This window comes from Daldinia decipiens (genome assembly GCF_022478715.1).
Source record: "Daldinia decipiens strain CBS 113046 unplaced genomic scaffold F4813scaffold_8, whole genome shotgun sequence".
Classification (NCBI taxonomy): Eukaryota; Fungi; Ascomycota; class Sordariomycetes; order Xylariales; family Hypoxylaceae; genus Daldinia; species Daldinia decipiens.
Genome location: NW_026054551.1, coordinates 919,724 through 942,405, shown reverse-complemented (window position 1 = coordinate 942,405; position 22,682 = coordinate 919,724). Strand labels below are relative to the sequence as shown.

The 22,682-nt window shown below is 46.0% G+C and overlaps 7 protein-coding genes across 7 annotated transcripts; 4 read left to right on the top strand and 3 right to left on the bottom strand.

Annotated features, from left to right (window-relative positions):
- Positions 1-1,357: 1,357 nt before the first annotated feature.
- On the top strand, positions 1,358-2,284 carry F4813DRAFT_387455 (uncharacterized protein; the record flags this gene model as incomplete). Its single annotated transcript, XM_049246561.1, has 1 exon — positions 1,358-2,284. One exon carries the CDS (start codon positions 1,358-1,360, stop codon positions 2,282-2,284), a length of 927 nt encoding a protein of 308 aa, XP_049101928.1.
- Positions 2,285-2,561: 277 nt separating this feature from the next.
- F4813DRAFT_352555 (putative monooxygenase) lies at positions 2,562-4,795 on the top strand. Its single transcript, XM_049242537.1, has 3 exons — positions 2,562-3,244; positions 3,308-3,636; positions 3,697-4,795. Exons 1-3 carry the CDS (start codon positions 3,057-3,059, stop codon positions 4,488-4,490), a joined length of 1,311 nt encoding a protein of 436 aa, XP_049101927.1. The 5' UTR covers positions 2,562-3,056; the 3' UTR covers positions 4,491-4,795.
- A 64-nt stretch (positions 4,796-4,859) lies between these two features.
- On the bottom strand, positions 4,860-6,827 carry F4813DRAFT_352552 (uncharacterized protein). Its single transcript, XM_049242536.1, has 2 exons — positions 6,270-6,827; positions 4,860-6,208 (listed from the first exon to the last, which is right to left on the bottom strand). The coding sequence occupies exons 1-2, from the start codon at positions 6,589-6,591 to the stop codon at positions 5,025-5,027; spliced, it is 1,506 nt and encodes a 501-aa protein (XP_049101926.1). The 5' UTR covers positions 6,592-6,827; the 3' UTR covers positions 4,860-5,024.
- A 720-nt stretch (positions 6,828-7,547) lies between these two features.
- On the bottom strand, positions 7,548-8,802 carry F4813DRAFT_352550 (gated mechanosensitive channel). The gene is made up of 4 exons (XM_049242535.1): positions 8,582-8,802; positions 8,325-8,525; positions 8,116-8,260; positions 7,548-8,054 (listed from the first exon to the last, which is right to left on the bottom strand). Exons 1-4 carry the CDS (start codon positions 8,737-8,739, stop codon positions 7,995-7,997), a joined length of 564 nt encoding a protein of 187 aa, XP_049101925.1. The 5' UTR covers positions 8,740-8,802; the 3' UTR covers positions 7,548-7,994.
- A 1,207-nt stretch (positions 8,803-10,009) lies between these two features.
- F4813DRAFT_352545 (alpha/beta-hydrolase) lies at positions 10,010-11,796 on the top strand. The gene is made up of 2 exons (XM_049242534.1): positions 10,010-10,551; positions 10,626-11,796. The coding sequence occupies exons 1-2, from the start codon at positions 10,480-10,482 to the stop codon at positions 11,502-11,504; spliced, it is 951 nt and encodes a 316-aa protein (XP_049101924.1). The 5' UTR covers positions 10,010-10,479; the 3' UTR covers positions 11,505-11,796.
- Positions 11,797-12,171: 375 nt separating this feature from the next.
- Positions 12,172-14,876, bottom strand: F4813DRAFT_352543 (Nucleotidyltransferase). Its single transcript, XM_049242533.1, has 2 exons — positions 13,585-14,876; positions 12,172-13,529 (listed from the first exon to the last, which is right to left on the bottom strand). The coding sequence occupies exons 1-2, from the start codon at positions 14,510-14,512 to the stop codon at positions 12,583-12,585; spliced, it is 1,875 nt and encodes a 624-aa protein (XP_049101923.1). The 5' UTR covers positions 14,513-14,876; the 3' UTR covers positions 12,172-12,582.
- Positions 14,877-15,620: 744 nt separating this feature from the next.
- Positions 15,621-16,937, top strand: F4813DRAFT_379690 (uncharacterized protein; the record flags this gene model as incomplete). Its single annotated transcript, XM_049245484.1, has 3 exons — positions 15,621-15,823; positions 15,887-16,753; positions 16,853-16,937. The coding sequence occupies 3 exons, from the start codon at positions 15,621-15,623 to the stop codon at positions 16,935-16,937; spliced, it is 1,155 nt and encodes a 384-aa protein (XP_049101922.1).
- Between the last annotated feature and the right edge of the window lie 5,745 nt (positions 16,938-22,682).

Sequence of the window (22,682 nt, the reverse complement as noted above, 5' to 3'; positions counted from 1 at the left end):
CTCCAAGTGTAAGGCGGCGTAAAAATTGACCAGGAGAGACTCGACCACCTTGATGCGCTAGGGTTACCAAGGGCATGAAATATTCGTGATAATATTTGTTTACGCGCTTCCGAGAAGACGCGAAGGCTGAGCCATAAAAACAATATTTTTTGAAGTAATTTGTATAACTTGAGGTTAACAAGTAATAATGAATAGATGAAGCAGGTATAGGTAAGTTGTCTCAAGTGTCGGGACAGTCAAGGCTAACCTTGAAGTGTGATATGGTGAAGTACAAGAACAGGAAAAGATGTATCATAATAGGTATTACAATACATGTTTATAGTGACTAATAGTCATGAAGAATAGTCAAGGGTTGAGGTTTGATGTTACCTATGAGGTAGGATGATGATGGTGGTGGTTGGTTTTGTGTTATGTAATGGGAAAGGTGAAAGGTAAATTAAGTTTCTGGTTTGGGGCCGAGGTGGCTATGTTTATATAGAAATTCTAGGAGGGCGGTAATCAGTCTGGCAGAATCAACCTGGCAGAATCAGTCAGGTAAAATCAATAAAATCAGGAAGGAACGGCAAGATCAGCCAAGATCAGCCAGGCAACGAGCAAGAATTTTGGTTTCTAGGGAAGGTACCCCCTACATATAAGGAGGTTCCTTCCTCATCTCCTAGGAAACTTGGAAGTAACTACGATATGTAGAGCAGGTACACCCTTTACGTACCTAACCTAATACAAATATTTCTGATGCAAATAAGTAAGTAAAATACTTTTGTTTAGTTGCGTTAATGGGTTATTGCTATTACATGGATTTTTAATAATCAATCATAAAGATAATATTAACAAAGCTGGCTTGTTAATTATTTACATATCTTACATTTCTCACAATTACGCAAGTGCTATAAGTTTAAATAAATATATCAATTTTACTATATGCCTTTATACATACAAATGTATTTATATAGGCCATCTTCACAATTAGCTCCAACTACTATCCGAAGGCGAGCATCTTCACAACCAACTGAAGCTACTATCTCATTATTTTTATTTACCAATAACAACCAACTTTTAATAAAGCCCTTACGGGAACCCTCGAGAGTACCGATGAAAGAACTCTCGGAAACACGCTCAAGCAAACCTTCAGAACCCTCAGAACCCTCAACCGCATCCTCTATAGCCCACCGGATAAAGCACATCATTTCAATCCTAATAGATCTGAACCTAATGTTACCGAGTCCAAGAGGATCACATATCTTTTCGAGCACAACTTCTAACCCTTATATCATGCGTCGAGGAACTCAAAAAGGGGGGAGGTTCTCAACCGACCAATCGCTCGTATGCGGACTCGAATCTTGACTCCAATATAGAGTCAATGCAGAGCAAATATGTCGAGCGCTTAGTCACCAGCAAGAACCATGAGCGAGATTATCTAAGGCCAAACTGTATATGGATGACAAGCCGTGACATACGTCTAGCCTGGGGTCCTGGGCTTATAGATCAACTGCGGCAACCTGCCGAAGATATTATTCCAGCATCGGTACAATCAGCTAAATATATTGCGTGGATTAAAACTATGGTTTCTCCAGATTTCCCAGAAGAACAAATACAGTCATATGTCTGTCAATATTTGGCAGTTAACTACAACGCCTTTTGGCCTCAGAAGGATGAGAGTCGAGTTATGTACTCCATAAGAGTCCCATGGTTAAGTCATCATGTTGTTCGCCAAAGTACCAACGGCGAATATTGCTGTCCTGTTACTACAAAGCCTGATTTAGCTTTTGGATATCGAGCTCAAAGTATTAAAAAGCTCTCCCTCCTATCAGATAAACCGAAAGCTGAAAAACTTGAGCAAACTTATTGGGGCATGGCCTTTCCATATTTGATTATGGAATTCAAAGTTAACGGAAAGGAACACGTAGGGCATAACCAGCTTCTTGGTGCTGGTTCGTCTGTATTGAACGCATTGAACAAGATCTCCATGGACAACCCCTGTGTTATCTGCGCCCTTGTGCAAGTAGCATCGGTAACATTCTATTTGATGTGGTCAGCACCAGGTGTAACCGGTGAAACTAGTTTAGAACCAGAGGTTGAACCGAAAGTTTTGAGAGCGTATAAAATGAGCCAATTTGCACGCTTTTATCTAGATGAAGAAGGACAATATAAAGATTGCCTTATGTTGATGAGCCAGATTCATGCTTGGGGTAAAGGGCTAAGATTAAACAGCATGGAAAAAGCGATCTTGATTAAAATATCAAAAACGGCTAAATTCAAAGAGCAAAGTTTAATATTATACAATTGATATAATTACAAATTATTATAATAAACTTTTTATATAAACACCCAACATACATCCAGATGTTTGAATGACACGTGACTAAAGGTCACGTGTTGAGATGTACCTCGGTTGGAAAACATTTTGTTAACCCGATGTCTTAAGTGCCTTAACCTAGGTAGGCTTACGAAGGATTATTGTGAGATGTACCAAGGTATATACTTAAGTACCTACATGTGTATATGTGTATCAAGCCAGTAGGGAGAATCCCACCTAAAGTTGGTTACTATTTGCCAAGTGAAAACAAAAAAGTAAAATCTATATTATATCGAGCTATATTTAGGTACATGGGTAGCAAATCGTGTATAATACGGAGAAACACAACCAGCGAGTTCCAAGAGTCAGATCAGGTCAGATAATCGTATATAATTGGCTCATACGAGCCAAGTCAATTATATTCGAAGCTGAGGCGTATCTGGCCGAATCGTGGGATTGGCCTAAACCAATCTAACCTGTCTATCCCTTGCATATGATTCAATTAGTGGCGCTACGGTCTTTTGATACCATCGCTTGATAAGGTATAAAATAAGCCTTATATATTGCCTATTCAGTACATATCAGTTGTGTGATCCGGACCTTGGCGTAGAGAGATACTCCGTCCCTAACAGCTAAAGGATCGCAACACATTTGCTATTACTGGGATCCTCGTACATAAAAACGGTCTGTCTGCCACTTTAATCTGAGCCGAGATGGCCTATTTCATGTCTTTACTAGGAACAAGTTACCCACTATCGTGGAGATGAAAGAAACATTAGAACCAAGTATGTCGGAAGCTAGATACAAGCCGAAGGTTCTCATCGTTGGCGCCGGTCTTGGCGGCCTTACCCTTGCCCAGGTATTCCGGAAGAATGGAATACCATTTGAGATCTTCGAGCGGGACGAGCATGTAGTTGCTAGATCCCAGGGCTGGTCTCTGACAATGCACACGTTAGTATCAGCTTCCCAATTATCATAATTGCGTATGTCTGAATCGTTTACCAAATCGTACAGCATTTTAGACGATCTGTCCAAGGCATTCCCAGATGATATGCCCAACCTAAGGGACGCTGCTCATCATCTTAATCCTCTTAACTTAGAAACTCAAATCGTTTTCTATTTCCATAATGAGCGTCTCGGCACGGAAGGCTCTCCTTCCACTCCTACTTTACGCGTTAACCGTCTACGATTCCGGCAGTGGCTAGCAACCGGCATCAACGTCCAGTATGGCAGGGTTGCAAAAAATATCGAAAGGGTAGGCGATAAAATGGTGGTCTCTTTTACTAACGGTACTACCGCTGTTGGTGACATCTTGATCGGTGCCGACGGTGCAAACAGCATTGGTAAGCCCTTTTGTCCCCGTGAATAATCCATAGCAATAAATCGTCTTAATACGTGTGCAGTAAGAGAGCATGTACTAGGGAAGCCTAATAGCGAGGTGTTGAGAAATGTCCCGCTCAGCTCCATAACTGGAGAGACCACGCTGAGCGGTGAATTATTCGCGCGTCAGCTGGAGATCGCACATAGCATGGCCATCGTACCAGTTACCAGCGGAGACGGCTGGAACAACCTATTCATGGCTCTCACCAAGATATGGCCAGATGGCCAATCTGGAGAATTCTCCTGGGTTATCGCGTGGCACGATCCTCTCGCTGAGCACACCGGTCGCGCAGCGATCAACAGTCTTTCTCAGGAGGAACGTCTTGAAATCGCCAAGAAGATGACCGCACACATGGATCCCAAATTCAGACGCCTCATTCATGAGACAGCCCCAGAAGGCATTCGGGAAGGTGGCTGGGTTCCAACGGACTGCCATCTCGACGAGGTACCGCTTGGGAGGGCGATTCTGCTCGGCGATGCTGTGCACTTGATGCTGCCATTCAAGGCTGAAGGAGGTATACATGCGATGCGTGATGCGCTCCTCCTGGGCAAGCTAATAACGGAGCTCGATGCGTCGGATGACGCCGCCATCTACCGCCTACTCAGCACATTTTATGGGGATGTACTCCCTCGGGGGGCTGAAGCTGTTGAACTCTCCAGATATTTCCAGCATAATTTCAGGAAGGACAAGACTGGTGTTAAAGCTTGGGGGCATCCGGTTAAGAGCCTGCCGGATGAGAGGCTGGAAATTGGACCTGAAGGGGTCCGTAGCGTGTCGAAAGGGATCTGTAAACTAATCTTAGTCCCAAGCGTATAGGAGACGTAACAATTCCTTCCCATTGTCAATATAATATAGTATAGGTACCTACCTAGGTATTTATGTCTTATTTGAGCCCATTCATGTACATCCTCTAAAATCATTTCTTCGCGACTAGTTTCAGCAAGAAGGTGTTGTACGGCTATGGTACGTAAGGAACACATTATACTATACTAGGTTAAGTCGTTCACCAGAGGAATCGAGATTGAATGCCCACTTATTGAAGCCCCTTACCTCTCCAAAGATAGGCCCACCATAAGAAGGGGTTAAGGGGGAAAAGGGAAATCCTTCAGTTAAAAGACTCCATCCGTTACTACGAACTCAACTTTACCAGATTAGCACGATTCGGGGCTGCAAGATCAGACTAGATGTGATGATAAAGCATTTCAATATTATCATACGACTTTCTAATAACTAGCGAGTTTTAGCAACTACAAAAAAAAACCATGTATATTCCCTGGGTATGTATGCATTTTCCTCCGCCAAGAATAAAAGAAACCAGATCATTAGACATTATCCACGTCTATTCCAAGATCACCGCGCGTCTGGGTATATCTCCCTCTCGTCCTCCGTCTTGGTATTCTCTATCGGAACGCCACGTATCTCCTCGCTCGCCGCGTCGTCGTTCGCCTCGCTCTTGCGGCCCTGCTCGAGCGCACGCTCGGCTTTGAGCTGCTTCTCGGTGTCGCCGTGTTTCTTGCCGCGCGCGCGGATCTTGTCGAACGCCTCGCGCGTTAGGTCCTGTCGGAACATGCGCTCCACCACGTCCTTCTTGCGCGTCCGTCGTCCCCCGATGCTGATTAGGATGCCAGCCGTGATGTTCACCGCGATGGAACAGCTCAGGATCGTCGCTGTCACCGCCATCGGCCGTACGTTATAATCGATGCCCCATGTCGTCGCTCCCAGCGCGATCTGTAGGCATGAGTGTATATCGAGCAGCGTGACGATTGCTACCAGCCAGTTCAGGGGAAATGCGTAGTGCGTCTTGGTCTCGTGTGGCTTGTAGAAAGTATGCGATTTAGCAAACTTCGTCTGGTGGTGTACGAGCCGCGCTTCCTGCTGCGGCGACAGGACCGATAACTCATCACGCGCCGCCTCCAGATCCGAATTCGTCGGCAAGTCGTTCTTGTCGCGTAAGTTCCCCATGCGCTTTTTTCTGCGTAGCTTCCATGTTAGGCGATGGTAGTGCGCTATGTAAGCCATGTGGTAGGTGTCTATAGCACGAAAAGGTGCCAAGCCGTCACCAACGAGACCGAAGAGAGCGACCAGGACGTAATCGATGATGTTGATGGCGTAAACCTGCTCTTCTCCGACGTAGATCCAACCAATCAAGAACAGTACCCAAGCCAAGCCGAAGAGCGTAATAAGAGTCGCGTACAGCGTCACGAAAAATCCAAGGGGCTTCCTGACGTACTGTCCAAAAGCCTTCATGCTACGCTTAAACCGGGAACGTCGTGAATGTAACATATGGCGCACGTAGTCATTGAGCTCATCCTTTTCCTCATCAGTCCACCCGTCTAAGAATACCCCATCAGGGAGAACGGCATGGTCAAAGTTAAACCCTTCTTCCTCTTTATCTTTCTCCTCTCGAATAGTCTCATGTCTGGGTGCTATTGAAAGTTGATATGTTGGCCGCCGGTTGATAAATCTACCGAGGGATGGCACAAAGAGAGAGTTTTGTATGTTGGTCACATTGTTGAACGTAGACACTTCGGGATCTGATTAAGTGGTCAGTTCTATGTTCGAATATTTTATGACTGCTTTATAAAAAGCACTTACCTATTACATCGAGTAGGTCGGCGATATTTTCGTCGAGTTCGGTACGGCCGTTCGGCGTGTGGAAAAGGGCTGTACTAGTCGGTCTCGTATGTTCAGCAATTGGGGGCATACGAGAGCCATTTGTTCCTCCACGAGGTCGTATAATTGCTAAGCCTGGCCGCTGATGGCCTTGACATATAGGGTCAGAACTCGAACGACGGCGTCCATTATCCTGATATTCGCGCCGCTGCTGCTGTTGCTGTTGCTGTTGCGACTGTAGAGCTGCCGTCTCTGTCGCTGATCGTTCTAAGTCGTGAAGCTCAACATGAGGCTCATTAGACATTATAAGTCTTTAGAAACGGTTATAACGCGTCCATCAAACTTTAGTACGCGAAAAGTCAGATCTGACTCGGGGCATTCTAGTATTAAAAGGCGTTTAGCACAAGCTAGAGGACATTATATTGCCCCTAACCACGTTGCTATAACAATGACATCATACATCGCGGGTTGGTTCCAGGGATTAAAACCTGGCTGTAACTCTACATCGGTACTACATATGCAGATATGCAGATACCTATGTAGTAGTAAAATGGCTTATCGGCCTTATCTGATCAACGCTTTACTTCATTAGTGCATACCTCCTTTGCGGCATATACCTAACCTAGGTAACTATACAAGATATCTTCAACTTTCCGGTTTGAACTTTAGTCGAGTCTACACCTTATCCCAAAGTCATCCTTGACCATCAACCCAAAGTCTAACCCGATTTGGAAAAAGCTGGGACCTTGGATCCAACATTCTGATTGGTTGCATTTGACGGGGTCCGCTTTGGGGTGAGCTTTTGGCGTTTTTAATCGCTAAAATAAGGTTAAATGCCCTGTAAGTACAGCGCATTATAACCACTAAATTCCTTATATTATAGCGCGTTTTATCTAATTAATTTCTAATCGATTAAGAATTGATTAAGTGTACGCTTACTTATTTTTTATCTTTTATTTATTTTAAAATAAATATTTTATATTAAAAAAATAAAAATAAATATTAATTAATAATCGATTAATAATTAATTATCAATCGATTATATTAAATTTATTTATATTTCATTAAGTTTTATAATGCTGTATAAAAGCGTATATTTATATAAATATAATGTTAGTGAAATGGTAGTTGAGTTTTGGGTGCGCTAGTACTATTATGGTGTAAAATGATCCACATATGCCTGATTGGGTTAGACTTTGGGTTGATGGTCAAGGATAACTTTGGGATGAGCTGCGCCCTCAACTTTAGTCCTCACAAAGTGAATTTCATAATTACAACAATTGCGATCACTATTAATCAAGGAGTCTTTGATTACAGCCAATAATTCCATTCAACGATATCTCGAGAAGGATAAGAAGTACTAGCGAAGTACTAGCAAACACTCTCCCAACATACGCCATACCCCCTCCCTGAAACCGGATTTCCCCTTGTGACGTTTCCTCCAACTTCACTGGTGCTCTGCGCCGATCTACGCCAATCTACGCCAACACCGAAGCCCAATGACGAGAATGATCGGATCGAACATGCTAACTCAAGCGATCTAAAGCCTATCAAAGTGTTTATATGAGATATTCTCTAAAAAAAGAATACCCAACACTTAGAATAGTTACATCCCGAAAAAGGAGTTAGATTCGAGGCATTAGGTACTGACCGGAAACACGATATTCACCCAGTATTTCCGATAAGCAACTCGTAACTATGGGTCGTCTATCGCATCCGCTCTTCTCGCCCATCGAGCCAGCTAGTGCAATTCACACATCGGATTGCCTAGATCAGGCAGACCCATCAGTCCCCAGTAGCTAGCTACCTCAGGGTCAAAATCACATACCTTTGAGCTAATCTTCTTTTTGCAGTATCGACACTTGACGGTATGCTTAATGATAGGATCGTGCGACAGGCACTGGTACAAGCTTCCTAGGCCGTACAAGGCTAGGCCTACGCCTAGGAAATTGATGACCTTGTTGAGAAATACACTGGTTGACAAAGTTAATTATTGGGAACCTGTTGTCAACAACGAAGGCGTTTGACCATCCATACCCATAAGCTAGAATGACGGCTCCATCGCTCTGCGCCTGGTATAGGGTGTTGTAGCCATCTTGGTCGTTGTAATTCGGCCCTGGTCTCAACACCGCGAACTTCTCGCCTATGTTTCTTCGTAGCGGGAGGATGATGGAGAGTGGAGGAAGAAGTATATCGCTCACGAGCGAGGTAGTGACGGCTGTAAATGCCGTTGCTAGGCTGCAGAGACGAGAGTCAGTGGTCCGCCGCCCCAAGCTCTAGGCGGGCTCATTGACATCAAACCGAATGCAATTTCAAGGATGTTGCCCGAGAAAGCGAAGTCGATGAATTCGGAAAAGAAGCGCTGCGCTTTTTCCTTGCCTTCTCGGAGCAGGGTTCGTCGCTCCTCTTCCGGCTCAGGGCCCTCTTCGTTAAATTCCCACGGACGAGGCATTCTCAAAGGTGTTAAGGTGTAGTATATAGGGATTCGAGGTGGTAGGTTATTTACATATATTAGGTAAGTACTCTCCGAAGGTTACCTTCAGACGGCGACGAGGAACGAGGTTAGTCTTATAGGAGTGAAAGTTTGGATTATGGTAGTACAGTGTTATTTGGCTTGTTTTGATTCAAGCAAAACTAACATTACTCAGCTCGGGTGCACCTTCAGTCTTCCACAAACTGAGAACTCAGAACCCAATAAAATGGAAGCTGAGAAAGAGCCCTTGGAATCTAGCGTAACACAACGAGTTGGTGTTGCAAGAGCATTTTATTGGCGGCCGGTCTTTCACTTAGCTTGGGACGGCGTCACATGCACCCCCATACCATTACATCATGCATAGGCCTAAACCACTTACTTAAGTGCGGATGCACCAAATACTAACGATTATTCCTAATCGGATTTGCTCAATTAATCTTACATGCTATGCGTTATAATTCAAAGACGATTTGGTAACTCTGATATCAATTGTAGTAGATGACATAGTTCCAGCGACCGTTTGGTTGTTCAATCTTACATCTCTTTCTATCATACAGCTCCGCCTTTAGCATGTGTCGTGGTTTTGTGTTACCAGCATTTATTTTTAGAGAGGTACAACTCTGCGGTGTTACCCAGTTACATGTACATAGGTACCAGAACAGTCGACTACATACCTATGTAGGTAGCTGAAAACAACCGCTTCGATACTATCTAAACCTAAAACTCACACTAACCACTACTCATCCTCGAGTTATCTACCGGATCTAACTGGGCAACTAACTACCCGCTCTGACTACCCATTGTGGGTCGCCGTCAACTCCACGTGCCGCCGAATCCGTCGCGTAATGCGGCCTTCTTCAGTGTTCAAATGATCGCCATGTGCAGTATACTACCGGTGAACCTGTTACAGTCGAGCCGAGTTAAGCGCAAGCTTATATGAATACTTGGGGCACGTCGAAAAAGAGGATAGAGAAGCTGTTGGTTATCATCGGGATGCTTAGGCATTTAGTTCTTGAGACTATAAGTGTAAGGGTTCCATGGAAAAGCTAATGGGATATCAAGGGATGTATATTTACGCCTATCCTGTTTAACCCAAACATTAGTATAAGATAAAAAGAAGTTATACTATTAGTTAAAAGGCTTATATTGAATTACCTAATAACTACCTAACCTAGGTAGTCATTGTATAATAGTGGTACCTAGTGCCCGGGTGCATTACCCCAATACCCCATTACCCCACTATATTTCACATGTCTCAAACGCCTAATTGAACTTACAAGCCTCTGGAATTGGCTACTACTTTTGTGCCTTTACCTCGGTGAGCTTCCCAATGTAGAAACGCTGATTGGGTCACATCCTATTCGAGGGAATACGACCCCGTCATCAATACAAGCATACTGTGTAACTAAACATATTCCTACTTACATGTATCCTTATTATATGAGCCGCTCCTTGACCAATCAATAGCTGTATCGTTTATAGCTGTATCGTTTATACGACTCTGCTTACATAGCTCCCAGCTGCCTCGCAACTAGGTACAAAAGCTACTCTCAAAGCTTCATCTCATTCCAACTTAGAGCTTAGATCTACCTCAAGTACCAAACCGCTCAACGACACATGACAGACATAGACGGGTACTACATTCTTCACTTTCGTTGATCTGCACTCAGGTTATATCATAAACCCTAATTGCCCTCTCGCCACCTCTCACAGCCCAAAATGGGAGATATCAATATTGTCGAGGGCACATTCGAGGTCGACGGCGTAAGCCTACACACCAAGTCCTGGCTCGTATGTCCCTAACAGTCTCTTATACATAACTCATACATATATACCTAAGCAACCGAAAAACTAACACTCCCCAGCCCTCCAGCCCGCCCAGAGCAAAACTCGTCGCCGTCCACGGGTTCAGCGACCACATCGACCGGTACTACGAGCTCTTCCCGTCCCTAGCGCGCCGCGGCATCGCCGTCCTGGGCTTCGACCAGCGCGGCTGGGGCAAAAGCGTGCGCCGCGCCGCGGACCGCGGACGCACCGGGCCCACGGGCACCGTGCTAGCGGATCTCGCGGCCTTCATCCGCGAGAAAGCGTTGAGCCCGCCTTCCTCCTCCTCTGCCCCTGCAGACGAGGCGGTCCCGGTGTTCGTGCTCGGCCACTCCATGGGCGGCGGCGAGATCCTCGCTCTGGCCAGCACACCCGCGTTCGACGACGTGGTGGCCCGCGTGCGCGGGTGGATCCTCGAGGCGCCGTTCCTGGGGTTTGCGCCGGCGGTCCAGCCGAACCGGCTGACGATCGCGTCGGGACGTCTGGCGGCGCGCGTCGTGCCCAACTTCACGCTCATGCGGCCGGTGCCGCCGGCGCATCTGTGTCGCGACCCGGCGGTGCAGGAGAGTCTGGCGGCGGACCCGCTGCTGCACTACACGGGCACGCTGGAGGGGCTGGTTGGCATGATTGACCGCGCCGAGGCGCTGGCGTCGGGGAGGCTGCGGCTGCGGCCGCGCGTGCGCGCTGTGTTCCTGACACACGGCACCGCGGATATGGTGACGAGTTATGACCGCGTGCGGGAGTGGTGGGAGCGGCAGGGGAAGACGGTGGAGGATGGGAAGTTTAAGTCGTACGAGGGTTGGGCGCACCAGTTACACGCTGATCCCGGGAAGGAGGAGTTCTATCAAGATGTGGGGGATTGGATACTGGAGAGGTCTGGTAGTGACGATAGGAGAAGCAGGCCTGAGTCTAAGTTGTGATGGGCTAAAAAAAAAAAGGGGGGGGGGGAGAAAGGTGACGATGGTAGAGGATAGTTTATGGGGGCTGGTTACGAAGCTGAATGCAGAGCACCATCACGACCATTATATTATCGTGCATGGCTGAGGACGAGTATGTATATAAAATAAGACGATTAACTATTTGAGAAGTAGATATGGTAGATAGGCGTACGGGTACACTAGATCCTCTTGTTTTGTTTCCATAGGATGTATAATATTCATCTAGATAGGTAGGTACCTAATAGCACATCAAATAAAGTAGGTACATATCTATCTACAGTTCATGTAAACATGTGTTTGTTTACCTCAGGTACCTCCATAGCAACGCAGTCTCCAGGCAGCCAGATACATAACTACATGTACCCAAAGCAAACTTATAAGACGCATTAACAGCCCCTCCATCACTCCTGACCTGAAGACACGAAGCCAAAAAGGCCGTGGCCTAGTGGTCTGAAGGGAAGACGGCGTAGATAAAATGCCTTCGCGGTGTTTTTCGAAGGTTCCGGGTTCGAACCAGCGGCAGGGCGGCATGGAAGGCCTGCTTGTCTGGCAAGTGTGCGCAGTTCGAACTTTGGAGCCTGCTTTTTTTTGTATTCCTTCCTTTTTTCTTTTTTTCTTTTTGTTCTTCTTACTTTTTTATGCAATCCTACAAAGATCCGAATAGGGGAAGCAAGACAAGATCGTCCATAATAAAATGTCCTTTAAAAATGACATTGCTGTTATTAATTAAGTACAGCAAAACTTATCCTTCTTTTTATTTATTCTTACTAACAGAGTACTAAATCGACTTAACATATCATGTTTAATATGTATCTTATTAAACTTCCCTTGTTACTTTTAAGGAGTTGAATGGATGGATAATGGAGTAGATGTTGTAAATATCTATCGCCCTCAGGAGCAATAAAACTCCAAATCCCATCCCTTTTTGGCTTGATAAACTTTGGGATCGTATCGATAATCCTAGACGCAATATAATTTTAAGGGCCCCGGGTCGTGTTAATAGAGTATTTTAGGTAATCTCGTAGCTATAGCGTGAAGAAAATGAGGACTATTAATGTAATCATCGCGTACACCTTTCCTCCGGCGGACGCCATTCCAGTCCAAGACCCTCAAAAACCCGTTTCTCGGCCGTAAGCAGATCTGGAGCCGATCCGTGTGCATCGCTTTCGAGATCTACCCAACTTCCGTCTGTCTGACTCCGTATGCCGCTACTATCGAACTTGAGAGCCTTTACATGCTTGCAGTATCTCCGTAGGTCCCGTTGAAAGGTCGTGCCTCCCGTCCAACCAACTACGGCACAGCCCGCTGTCTTCCATGGACTGATAATGATGTCGACTCTCCGATGAGGGTTCGGGTTCTTGGATGATACGGTCTTGTCCCAGTACGGATCCTGCCACACCACTAGGGCTTTATCCAGGGTATCGAATCCGGCGCCTGCCTTACGGTCCTGTCCCTTCCATGGCACTGGAGTCTGCCCACGCTCGCTATTCTTGGTGCTCATAATGAGCGTGTGAGTTATATGTTTATCCTTCTCAAGACTATTGACAATAGCCACGACAAAGTTAAAGGTGGCGACCGCATCGGGATGGCTGAGGATAACATCAACATCGCTGCTTTCCCTTTTACCCCTTCTATAGCCTCCGACGATAACCATCTCGAAACCCCTACGAATCTTATTAGCGTGGTTCAGTATAACCCGCCCGATTTCCTCAACTTCACGACAAGGTAATTTCTTCTGTAGTTCGTCGTAGTACTTGATACCGATCTGTTGAACTCTACTTAGACTATCCCACCCGTATTCAACTATGTCGTCGAGATCTCGCCATCCTTTCTTATAGAACTCGCGAGCAGTAGTGTCTGCGACGCCCCATATGTTGTAGAATAATTGTAGTGCGGACATTTTCGGATCCTTCTTTGCCTCTTCAACCTCTTCTAAATAGCCATTCGCTTTCCATTGTTGATAGAGCGTGGCAATCTTATCGCCACAACCAGGCAGTCTGGCCACTTCTGGAATCGAAATCAGATAAGTTCGTGCTACATTAAGGACTATTTGAGCACTTACCAGCTGGGTACGAAATGAGATAGGGGTAAGCTGACAAAGAGGCGATACTTGTAGAGTAGGCTCTGATGCCTATCTTGTCACCCTCGAGAGTTCTAAGCGTCCGAATATTTTCTAACTCGTCGATAAAAGAGTCGTTAGGGGGGCTTATAGGAGTTGGACGCTGGCAAGAGTATGTTGTGTGTAAGTAGTCCGGAATCGGCGGCATGTGTGAGCGACGCTCATGCTCCGACGTCGACTCGTGGACCAACTCAGGGCGCTTTTCATGAGCAGATGTTCTGAAATGCTGCGAGGTAGAAGTATATGCATGTGAAAAGCCTCCTCCTGCTGTAGAGCTGTCGTCTCTACCTTCTTGTCGAGCGCGTCTAAGGACATCATCAGGGTTTGGCGGAGGTTTGTTGGATATATTTTGTATTCTGTGACCTTGATATATCAAATACTTATCTATTGGGAGTATATTGTCCTGAGCCAAGCAATCCATGAACCAGGATAGTTTCACAACTCTGACGATAGAGTTGTCATCTTCGTCTGCAGTATTTCCTAACCCCTGGTTTTCCCAACTGGCCCTGCTAAAAGTACTTCCGCCGTCATCAAGGCTCTCTCCTTCGGATCCAGTTGTCTGTCTACAATCACGCGTGATTTTAGGAGAGACCGAGCTTGAGAGCTTCCTTCGCTTCGGTGGCGGAGATGGGTCATCTGCCTGCGTCTCTGGAATAAAGAGTGGGACAGGGGATAAGTTTATATCTTCAGTCAGGATGCTTCTGCGCCTCAGTTCGAACTTCGCCCTTTCCTTATTAGATATCTTGCCCAGGGTGATATTAGACTTATCGATGTCATGAGTCAAAGTTGGTATTTTACTCTGCAGCCTTGGCAACTCGTCGGGTTCGATGTGAGTAGGTAATAGATAGATAGGCGGGAAGTTGAGAGACATTTTATTTACGTCTTGTTTTTAACGTTCTTATGATGATATTTGGCGAAATAGCCTTCTGGCGATATTCAAGTTGTTTATACATGTCTTAGCTACATGTCTTTATTTAACATAGCCTCTGTGGTGATATTGGAGAGATGTAATTGTAGAGGTGCGCCTCCTGAGTAAATATTCCGAGTGTATATACTGGTGTCAACCTTATCCTCGTTAACCTTTTGCCTTTAGAGATTGTTTGCAGAACTCCGTTGTACCCGAGGAGACGTCATCACGTGTTATTCGGTTTACAATTCTTATAAATATCTTCTACAAATTACATGTAGATTGCTGGTAGTGCCTTCCCATTTACAAATGTACCTAAGGTACCTAGGTTACTTGAATGTACATTTAGTACCTAGTGGCATGTGACGTCAGCTAAATAATTCGAGTTACCGTTACGATAGAAGAATAGCGGAATCGGATAAAGAGATGGTCCGAGAAATGACGCCCTAGAATATCTAAGGCTAGGATACCTAAGGTACCTCTTAGGTAATATCCGTCAAGCCAAACATTTGGAACATTTGGATATGTACCTAAGGTATTAGACTTTCTTCAACTTCGCCAATCGCTCGAGGCCGTTCGACATCGCAGAAACGCGCAACGCGAAACGCGGAACGACCATTAGGATTTCCCAATTCCTAATTCAAATCCTACAAGCTGGACTGGTTGGTTGGTAAGCCAGGTTTAATTCTAATCCAGCATGCCAATTTGTAATAGTCGTCTTCCTTAAGCGGAATATCCGACGGAGCCTTCGCACGGAACATCGCATGTTGCCTCTCGCTTTGTCCTTACAGATATTCCACCACCGCCAACTTCCTACAAGTCAATAACTGTCAGTAACTGCCAATAACTGTCAATAACTGACAAATGATGGAAACTACATTCACTATCATTTTTTGAGTGGCTTTGTCTGCTACTTACCCGTCCCTCTACTACTAATTTTATTCTTTTTATCCTCCACGTCCCCGTATTCGCATATTATCGCATTCAGCTTCAACTTTTCTGTCGCAATCTAATAATCTAACGACACTTCTACCTACCTTTGGCGCCTTTTTCCCCAGCATCTTCCATCATCATGGATATGGTACAGACCCTGGTGCGCTCTGTCGTACGCGCTTTCTATACCAACCCCGAGGATCGAAGAATGATTATCATCATTGATGCATTGGTCCGCCATACGACTTTGCGCGACGACGACTTGTCTTACTTAGTCCACCTCAACGGGAAAGATTTGCACAGGGTTTGCGGCAAGCTAAAGGAAGATCACTTATTGCAGATGTACGGCTACCTTTATTGGACTTTATTCGTTAACACATATTGAACTAATTGCTATTGTCATAGCCATATGAGACCTGAGCTCGAGAAAGACAAAGAGAAGCCACGAAATCGCACATACTATTACATCGATTATCGCCAAGCCGTCGATGCTATCAAGTATAGAACTTTTCTACTCGACAAAAAAGTTCAAGGCGAATCCACCCCCCAGCAGGAGAAGAAGGAATACTTTTGTCCTCTTTGCAAGGCCGAGTGGACTATGCTCGATGTTGTTGACAATAACGATCCTGTCCGAGGCTTTCTATGTCACCGCTGCAACACAGTCCTAGTCTTTGACCCCGATCGCGAGGCTGGTGGCCACGAACTCTCTACTCGACTAAACAGTCAGATTAAATTCATCATCGAAGTCCTGCCAAAGCTCGATACTGTCACTATTCCCGACGCCGATTTTGAGACTCTATATTCTCAAGCCGCTCCTGTCTACCGCGATGAAGCTAACAGGGTCGCTCCTTCGATCGCCGTCGAATCTCTCGGGAAACCAACCGCTGTCAAGGGTATGGCGAATACTGGTCCACAGAGTATTGCGATTAGCATTACGGACACGGATGGTCCTACCGAAGCCGAGAAGGAAGCTGAACGCGCCCGCAAAGAGGAGGTTGCTCAGATGAACGCGTTGCCGGAGTGGCATACCCGAAGCACTGTCTCTGGTCTATCGTTTGCCGGAGGTTCCAACCCAACCTCGGCAGTTAAGACGGACGACGACAGCGTTAAAATGCCAGACGAGTCGGTCGGTGACGCTAACCACGATAAAGCCATGGAGGAGCTATTCAAGACGTTACAGAAGTCTCAAGCCGAGGAAGCAAGGCGTAAAGCTGAGAAAGAAGCTGAGGAAGATGATGAGGAAGGCGAAGAAGATGAAAGTGAGGATGAAGAGTTCGTGGAAATTTCTGCGAACATCAGCTCTACCGGCGAGAAGCGCCTCGCGTCGAGTGGTCCCACTAGTGCTGCGGATACTCCCACTTCGGAAGATAGGCCTTCGAAAAAGGTGAAGCTAGCGGAGCCAACCAACGGCGGTGAAAGCGAGGATGACGATGAGATGCAATTCGAGGATGTCTAAGCAAAACTAATAAGATTTTATGTGTTGGTTTGCGGGTATTAGGGTAAAGGAAGGGAGAACACGAGAAGCATATAGGAGTGCTTCCTTGCGGTTACGATACCCTAAGTATATATGTATAGGAAGGCATAGCGTATTGTCTTTTTTGATTTCGAGGTTTTTTTTTAAAAAAAAAAAAATCCCCACTAGACAGATATGCATGGGCGAGGCGTCCAAAAATGGATAGCAAACAATTACATTTGGATTTCTAGAATCCGCTGCAGACGTGGAATAAAAAGGCTCAGGTGATACCATGTAAACGATACGATACATATCTACACCGTTCCGAAGGAATACGTATAGTACAAATAGGGTGTTTGGGATCTTGTTAAGGGTATGTTCAACACAACAACGCTTCAGCAAAGCCCCTAGCTATGATTCGAGGCTCGCCATCCATGCTAACACGAACCACCACCCATTACTACCTAGTCATTCGTGAATCCGTCCCTCGTGACATCCCTCTCCTATGAAAATCTCTTTCTTAAAAAACTAACTTAGATACTATACGTATTTACGTAGCTAGAACGAGACGTTAGCACAATATAAACTATACAAAGCCAGGGAAGGCAGAGGCGAGGGGGGAAGGTAAAAGGCAGGGTTAAAAGCAAAGAGGAAGAAGAAAAAAAAACTTACATCTAAGGTCAGCGTCCTTGAGCTATTCACCTCTTGGTCCCTATATACGCCCACCAGACTCTCGCTATCCTGGAAGAGACCCGTCTTGAGACTGATAACGATAAACTGCATTCCAGGGCCGGCGTGCTCGCGGATGTAGTTCTTGATCTTGTCGACGTTGGCGTTATCGAGGGCGGCATCGACTTCGTCGAGGACGAAGAAGGGAGAGGGCTGGTAGGAGTGGATGGCAAAGAGCAGGGCGAGGGCAGCCATGGTCTTCTCGCCACCGGACAGGTGCTCCATATCGCGGAAGCGCTTCAGCGGCGGCATCGCGTGGTACTTGATGCCCGACAGGTACGGCCGGTCCGTGTCTTCTTCGATGTCTAGATAGGCCTGTCCGCCGAGGGGGTACTGTTCCGATCGCGTGAGGTCCTTATAGACGTGCTCGATCTGCTCCCGGATGTGTACGAACGCCTTATTGAACAACTCGAAGCGTTTCGCTTTAATCTCGTCGAAGGCATCCTTTGCAGCTTCGAACGCTGCTTTTGACTCGTTGTAATCCCTTTCTGTGGCCTTGAGCCGCGCTTCAACAACTTCCAGGCGTTCTATTGCTCGCATATTGGGGTTTAGCTTTTCCAACTCTGCGGTAAGAGATGATATCTTCTCTTGTAACTTCTCCTCTATACCCTCGTCGTCGGGCTGTCTAAGTTAGCGTCTACCCTTGTTAAGTCTTGATCACCAACTTACATTCTTCAGATCATCATCCAACTGGTCGAAGTCAACTTCGATACCGTGATCATCCATAGCGTTATCCATCATCTCGGCGTCATCGCCGTCATCTACGTCCATAGCGTCTGGGTCTTGGTGTAAGAGGTTGTCTTCGTTTGGAAGATTGTCAAGTGATCCTGAAATTAGGGGGACATTTATCTGCTCCAATCGACATCGTCTTAATAGAGCAAACTTCCCAGCACTGTTCTTCTGAACCTCCGTCTCTAGAGCACTAATTGCTTTTTGTCTACTTTCGATATCCTTGCTTCTCTTTTGCACTTCCGCCTTAGCTGCGTTGACTTTCTCGGTGCGTTTGGTAAGCTCAGCTTTGTATTCATCCAGCTGCTCCTGTAGGGCTTCGAGGTTATCCTGGTCGTTGCTCATCGCTTCCTCGATCGCCTTCTTCTCCGCTCGATAGGATTTGATATCTTCGGACAACTGCTTAAGGCGGACCTCAAGGTTGTGAAGTCTGCTCTCGGTATCCTTGTATCTTGATGTCTCCCAGCTCTTATTGCTTTCAAGTCTTGATCTTTGGAGGTCAAACTGTGTGCGCTTCTCATCAGCCTCTTGTTCAAGGCTACCTTGCTGTGCTTCATAGGCTCGTATGTCAGAATACCCGAGCCGTTTGCAGAAATCAGCGAAGATCTTGTCTTCCACCTCGGCGATTGCAGACTTGAACTTCTCGACTGACGCTTTAGTTTTCTGTAAATTGTTGTCTTCATCCTTGAACTTGGGCTGCCACTCCTTAAGTTGGCGCTTGACGTGTTCCAGCTCCTTTTTCTTGCTGGTAAGATTTTGGTTGAAAGCAGCCAGTTCACTGTTAGCAAACGCTAACCGTTGATCAAGCCCCGCGAGCTCGTTCTGTAATGACTCCTCTGCTACGCCACGTCGATCGGCCCTGGGTATCTTCTCGATTTCATCACGAAATTTATCCGCCATCTTCTGTAGATTTTGAACGTCATGTTCTTCGAAACGGCGTTTGTTTCCCTTATTCTCCTGGACCCGACCACCGGTCATCAAGCCCGCCTTGTGGATAACGAAGCCTTCCAAGGTTACGGCCTTGACTTGAATCCTGCGTTCGTAGCAAACATGCTTCGCAATATCCAGTGTATCGCAGACAATCGAGCCGCCGCAAGCGTAGGACATGGCACGCTCGAGGGACGAGTCAAAATCGATGGCGTCGATCGTCAAGCGAGCACCGGAAATACCTTTGACAGCGGTATTCACCGCGTTGACCTTAATATTGTCTAATGGGATAAAAGTCATCGGCGGGAAACGTTGGTCTTTCAAATACTGCACACACTCGACACCGGTTTTCTCACTGTCGACAATAATAGAGTCAAAATCGCGCCCGAGTGCTGTAATGACGGCTTCATCGAACTTCTTTTGTTTCGGTTTGCATAGCTCGCCAACCCTCCCCTTGACACCTGGGTAGATACGCTTTAGAGAAGTGACCATCTCTTTTATTCGCGCCTCCTTGTCATTTTGACGCCTCCCATCGTCTGCTTCTAATAATTTCCGTAAGACGTCTTGAAGCTTCTCGTCCAGTTCAGTTCGTCTCTGGTTAGTCCTGACCCTTTCTGACTGAATCTGGTTGAATTCCTTCTTCTTAGCGTCCATCTCGCTAGAGAGCTGCTTTACAGTAGCTTCGGTGGTGCGTTTTCGCTCTTGGATAGCTGCCAGCTCGGTCTCTAGCTTTTCTACGGCAGCTTGATAGCCGTCAACCTTGCCCTTCAGGCTGTTTACGGTGACTTCATCGGTTTTTAGCTGTCGATTGAGGTTTTCCAACTTGGCTTGATTTTCCGAAGACTTATTTAAAGCTTGCGCCCGAAGAGTGTTGTATTCCTTCCGGTCGGTATCGCTTAGCTCTTTTCCTTGCTTCTTCATCGTCTCTTTCCATTGGTCCTCGAATTGCTTCTGTGCTTTTTGAACCGTGGCCAGGTCCTTCTCGATCTTGGCGATCAATTTGCGCTGCTCATCGCGTTCTTTCCTGACGCCCTCGATCCGGGTTCGGATTGTTTCGGCCTGAGAACTTGTCTGCTGCACTTTTTCTTCTATAGGAACGAGACTGTTTTCCTTCTCCTCAATCTCCTTTTCTTGTCGCTTGATTTGTCGCTCTACCCTATGGACCTCCTTTGCGGCATCAGCCTGCTCCTTGCGAGCAGCTTCGAGCTTCCTTTCAAACGACTCGACATTGCGCCGGAACTCCTTGAGGTTTTCCTGGTGATCCTGGATCTTAGCACTGGAATCATCCATAACCTGCTGAAAATGGTATAGCTTCCAGAGGATATGAGTAACGATGGAAGCATCGCGCTCTTCCGTCTTCTTCTCAAAATTCTCAGCTTCGCGTTTTTGTTCCTGGTATTGCTTGATTTCGGAATTGATACCACGCCGCCTCTGAAGCTGAAAATTGGAATTCTCGGCGGCCTGGTCTGCTTCGTTTTGGAGTCTCTCGTATTCGGCTTTATATTCCAAGCTGCCTGAAATTTGCTCAATTAGACGAGTTAAATCCTGGGGAGACTGAGCCGCGATAGCTTCAACATCGCCCTGAAAGACGAGGAAGTTCCGGGCCTTGATAAGAATATTCTCGGCTTCGAGGGCTTCGTTATATTGTTGAGCCGTGACGACACGGTCGTTGATACGGTATTCGCTCGAACCCTGATTCGTAATGCTGCGCTTCCATCGTTGCTCATCGCCAGCATCATCCTCATATACGGCCATAACCCAAGCGGTTTTGGGGTCACTGCGATTCGGCTTATCGTTGTCGTCGCCGTTAACGTGTCCATTTGTATGTCCATTCGTAGTCGGCTCGGCGGCCGAACCATCATCATTGATCTTGGACGTCTTAAGAACTCGACCGCGGTATACTAAATCTTTTAAGTGGGCGGAACGTAGATGCGACGACTTGATACCCAAGACGAAGGAGATGGCGTCCATACTACAGAGCTAAGTTAATATGCGATGCGCAAAGGTCGATTGTAAAACGGAAGGGGGTAGGGCATACGAATTGGATTTGCCTGATCCATTTGGGCCGATGATGGAGGTAAAATACGAGTCGCCAAAGAGGAGGGTATGATGACCCTTGTAGGACTTGAAGTCTTCATATTATTAGCTTTTGTCGCATATTCAAAGCTCCTTACAGGATAGAATACGCACTGAATAGCTCGAGACGAATAAGTTTACCCATCTTGGCTCAACTGGTAAAAGGCTTATCTAGAATACGTGGTGGGTTAATGTTGGTTGGATGAGGACGCGACGCGAGGCAATATGCGAAAGAGGATCCAGCGTCGCTAAGCGGCTTTGGATCCGGTTGCGATTTCAGTTATGGCATTTCAATAAATGGGTAGAAGGGTATATTAAGACTGAGCGCCTCGGCGCATTGAAGGTATCAGTAAGTGTACCTTGTGATGCAAATAATAGTTATTATGTACGTGGGTAGACAAGTTCTAAGGTTAGATAGGCAAGGTAGGTATCACGATAATATGTACGCCTATACTTTTTCCACGCTTTGCGGAAAGTACAAGACGCGACTGTACATTGGTACGGACGCGGGGACTTTTCCTTTCCGATCTAGGATTAGCGTACAAATATATGAACATGTATCTTACCTTAGGTACCTAAGGTAGCTACCAACATGCACTTAAGCATCAAATGCAGCTGACTGACAGTGCCAGCTGTACCATAGCTCAATTCACCAATCAGCTTATATATTGCAGCTATACGTAGTAAGTGTATCTGTTATAAGCATCCAGCATCCTTTTTGTCTACCCTTCTACTTTTATAACCCAGATAAATTCTACCCACCAAAAAAAGGCTAAGGAAATTGAAAGCTAACCCGAGACATTAGTCAGATGTCAGTGTAGATTTAGTCTTGGCTCTTTACATATATACATGTACATATGAGGGTAGTCTAGAATTTAGGTGACATAAATATAAGGTTGACTATAAATGCCCAATGGCGTCATCATCATACCTGCTTCTCAAGGTCTTAGCTATCAAACGACTTATCATATCTACCTCGGGTGCATAATCGACAAGTAATAAGTTTAAGTTAACTTATTTCTTGATTCTCCCCTTCGTTTTTTATCGCCTTACGAAAAACACAATACGATAATGCATGCATGCCCCTTAACAACAACTAGTTGCGTCCTCTATAAATCGAACACGAATCAAAAAGAGGATTCGGTCCCAGCTTTGAAACCGTTCGCCGGGGGGGGGGGGGGGGGGGGGGGTTTTAAATATATATAATAATTACGGATTAAACAACAAAATTTAAAAAAAAATATTTATATTTATTTTTATTTTGGTTGTGGGGACGGCTTTGTGGAG

Coding starts and splice junctions, on each gene's coding strand:
- F4813DRAFT_352555 (XM_049242537.1), top strand. CDS start 3,057: ATGAAAGAAACATTAGAACCAAGTATGTCGGAAGCTAGATACAAGCCG. Junction 3,245..3,307: donor TGGTCTCTGACAATGCACAC/GTTAGTATCAGC, acceptor CAAATCGTACAG/CATTTTAGACGATCTGTCCA. Junction 3,637..3,696: donor CGACGGTGCAAACAGCATTG/GTAAGCCCTTTT, acceptor ATACGTGTGCAG/TAAGAGAGCATGTACTAGGG.
- F4813DRAFT_352552 (XM_049242536.1), bottom strand. CDS start 6,591: ATGTCTAATGAGCCTCATGTTGAGCTTCACGACTTAGAACGATCAGCG. Junction 6,209..6,269: donor CGACCTACTCGATGTAATAG/GTAAGTGCTTTT, acceptor CCACTTAATCAG/ATCCCGAAGTGTCTACGTTC.
- F4813DRAFT_352550 (XM_049242535.1), bottom strand. CDS start 8,739: ATGCCTCGTCCGTGGGAATTTAACGAAGAGGGCCCTGAGCCGGAAGAG. Junction 8,526..8,581: donor GAAATTGCATTCGGTTTGAT/GTCAATGAGCCC, acceptor TCGTCTCTGCAG/CCTAGCAACGGCATTTACAG. Junction 8,055..8,115: donor AAAAGAAGATTAGCTCAAAG/GTATGTGATTTT, acceptor TGCCTGATCTAG/GCAATCCGATGTGTGAATTG.
- F4813DRAFT_352545 (XM_049242534.1), top strand. CDS start 10,480: ATGGGAGATATCAATATTGTCGAGGGCACATTCGAGGTCGACGGCGTA. Junction 10,552..10,625: donor TACACACCAAGTCCTGGCTC/GTATGTCCCTAA, acceptor AACACTCCCCAG/CCCTCCAGCCCGCCCAGAGC.
- F4813DRAFT_352543 (XM_049242533.1), bottom strand. CDS start 14,512: ATGTCTCTCAACTTCCCGCCTATCTATCTATTACCTACTCACATCGAA. Junction 13,530..13,584: donor TCTCATTTCGTACCCAGCTG/GTAAGTGCTCAA, acceptor TTTCGATTCCAG/AAGTGGCCAGACTGCCTGGT.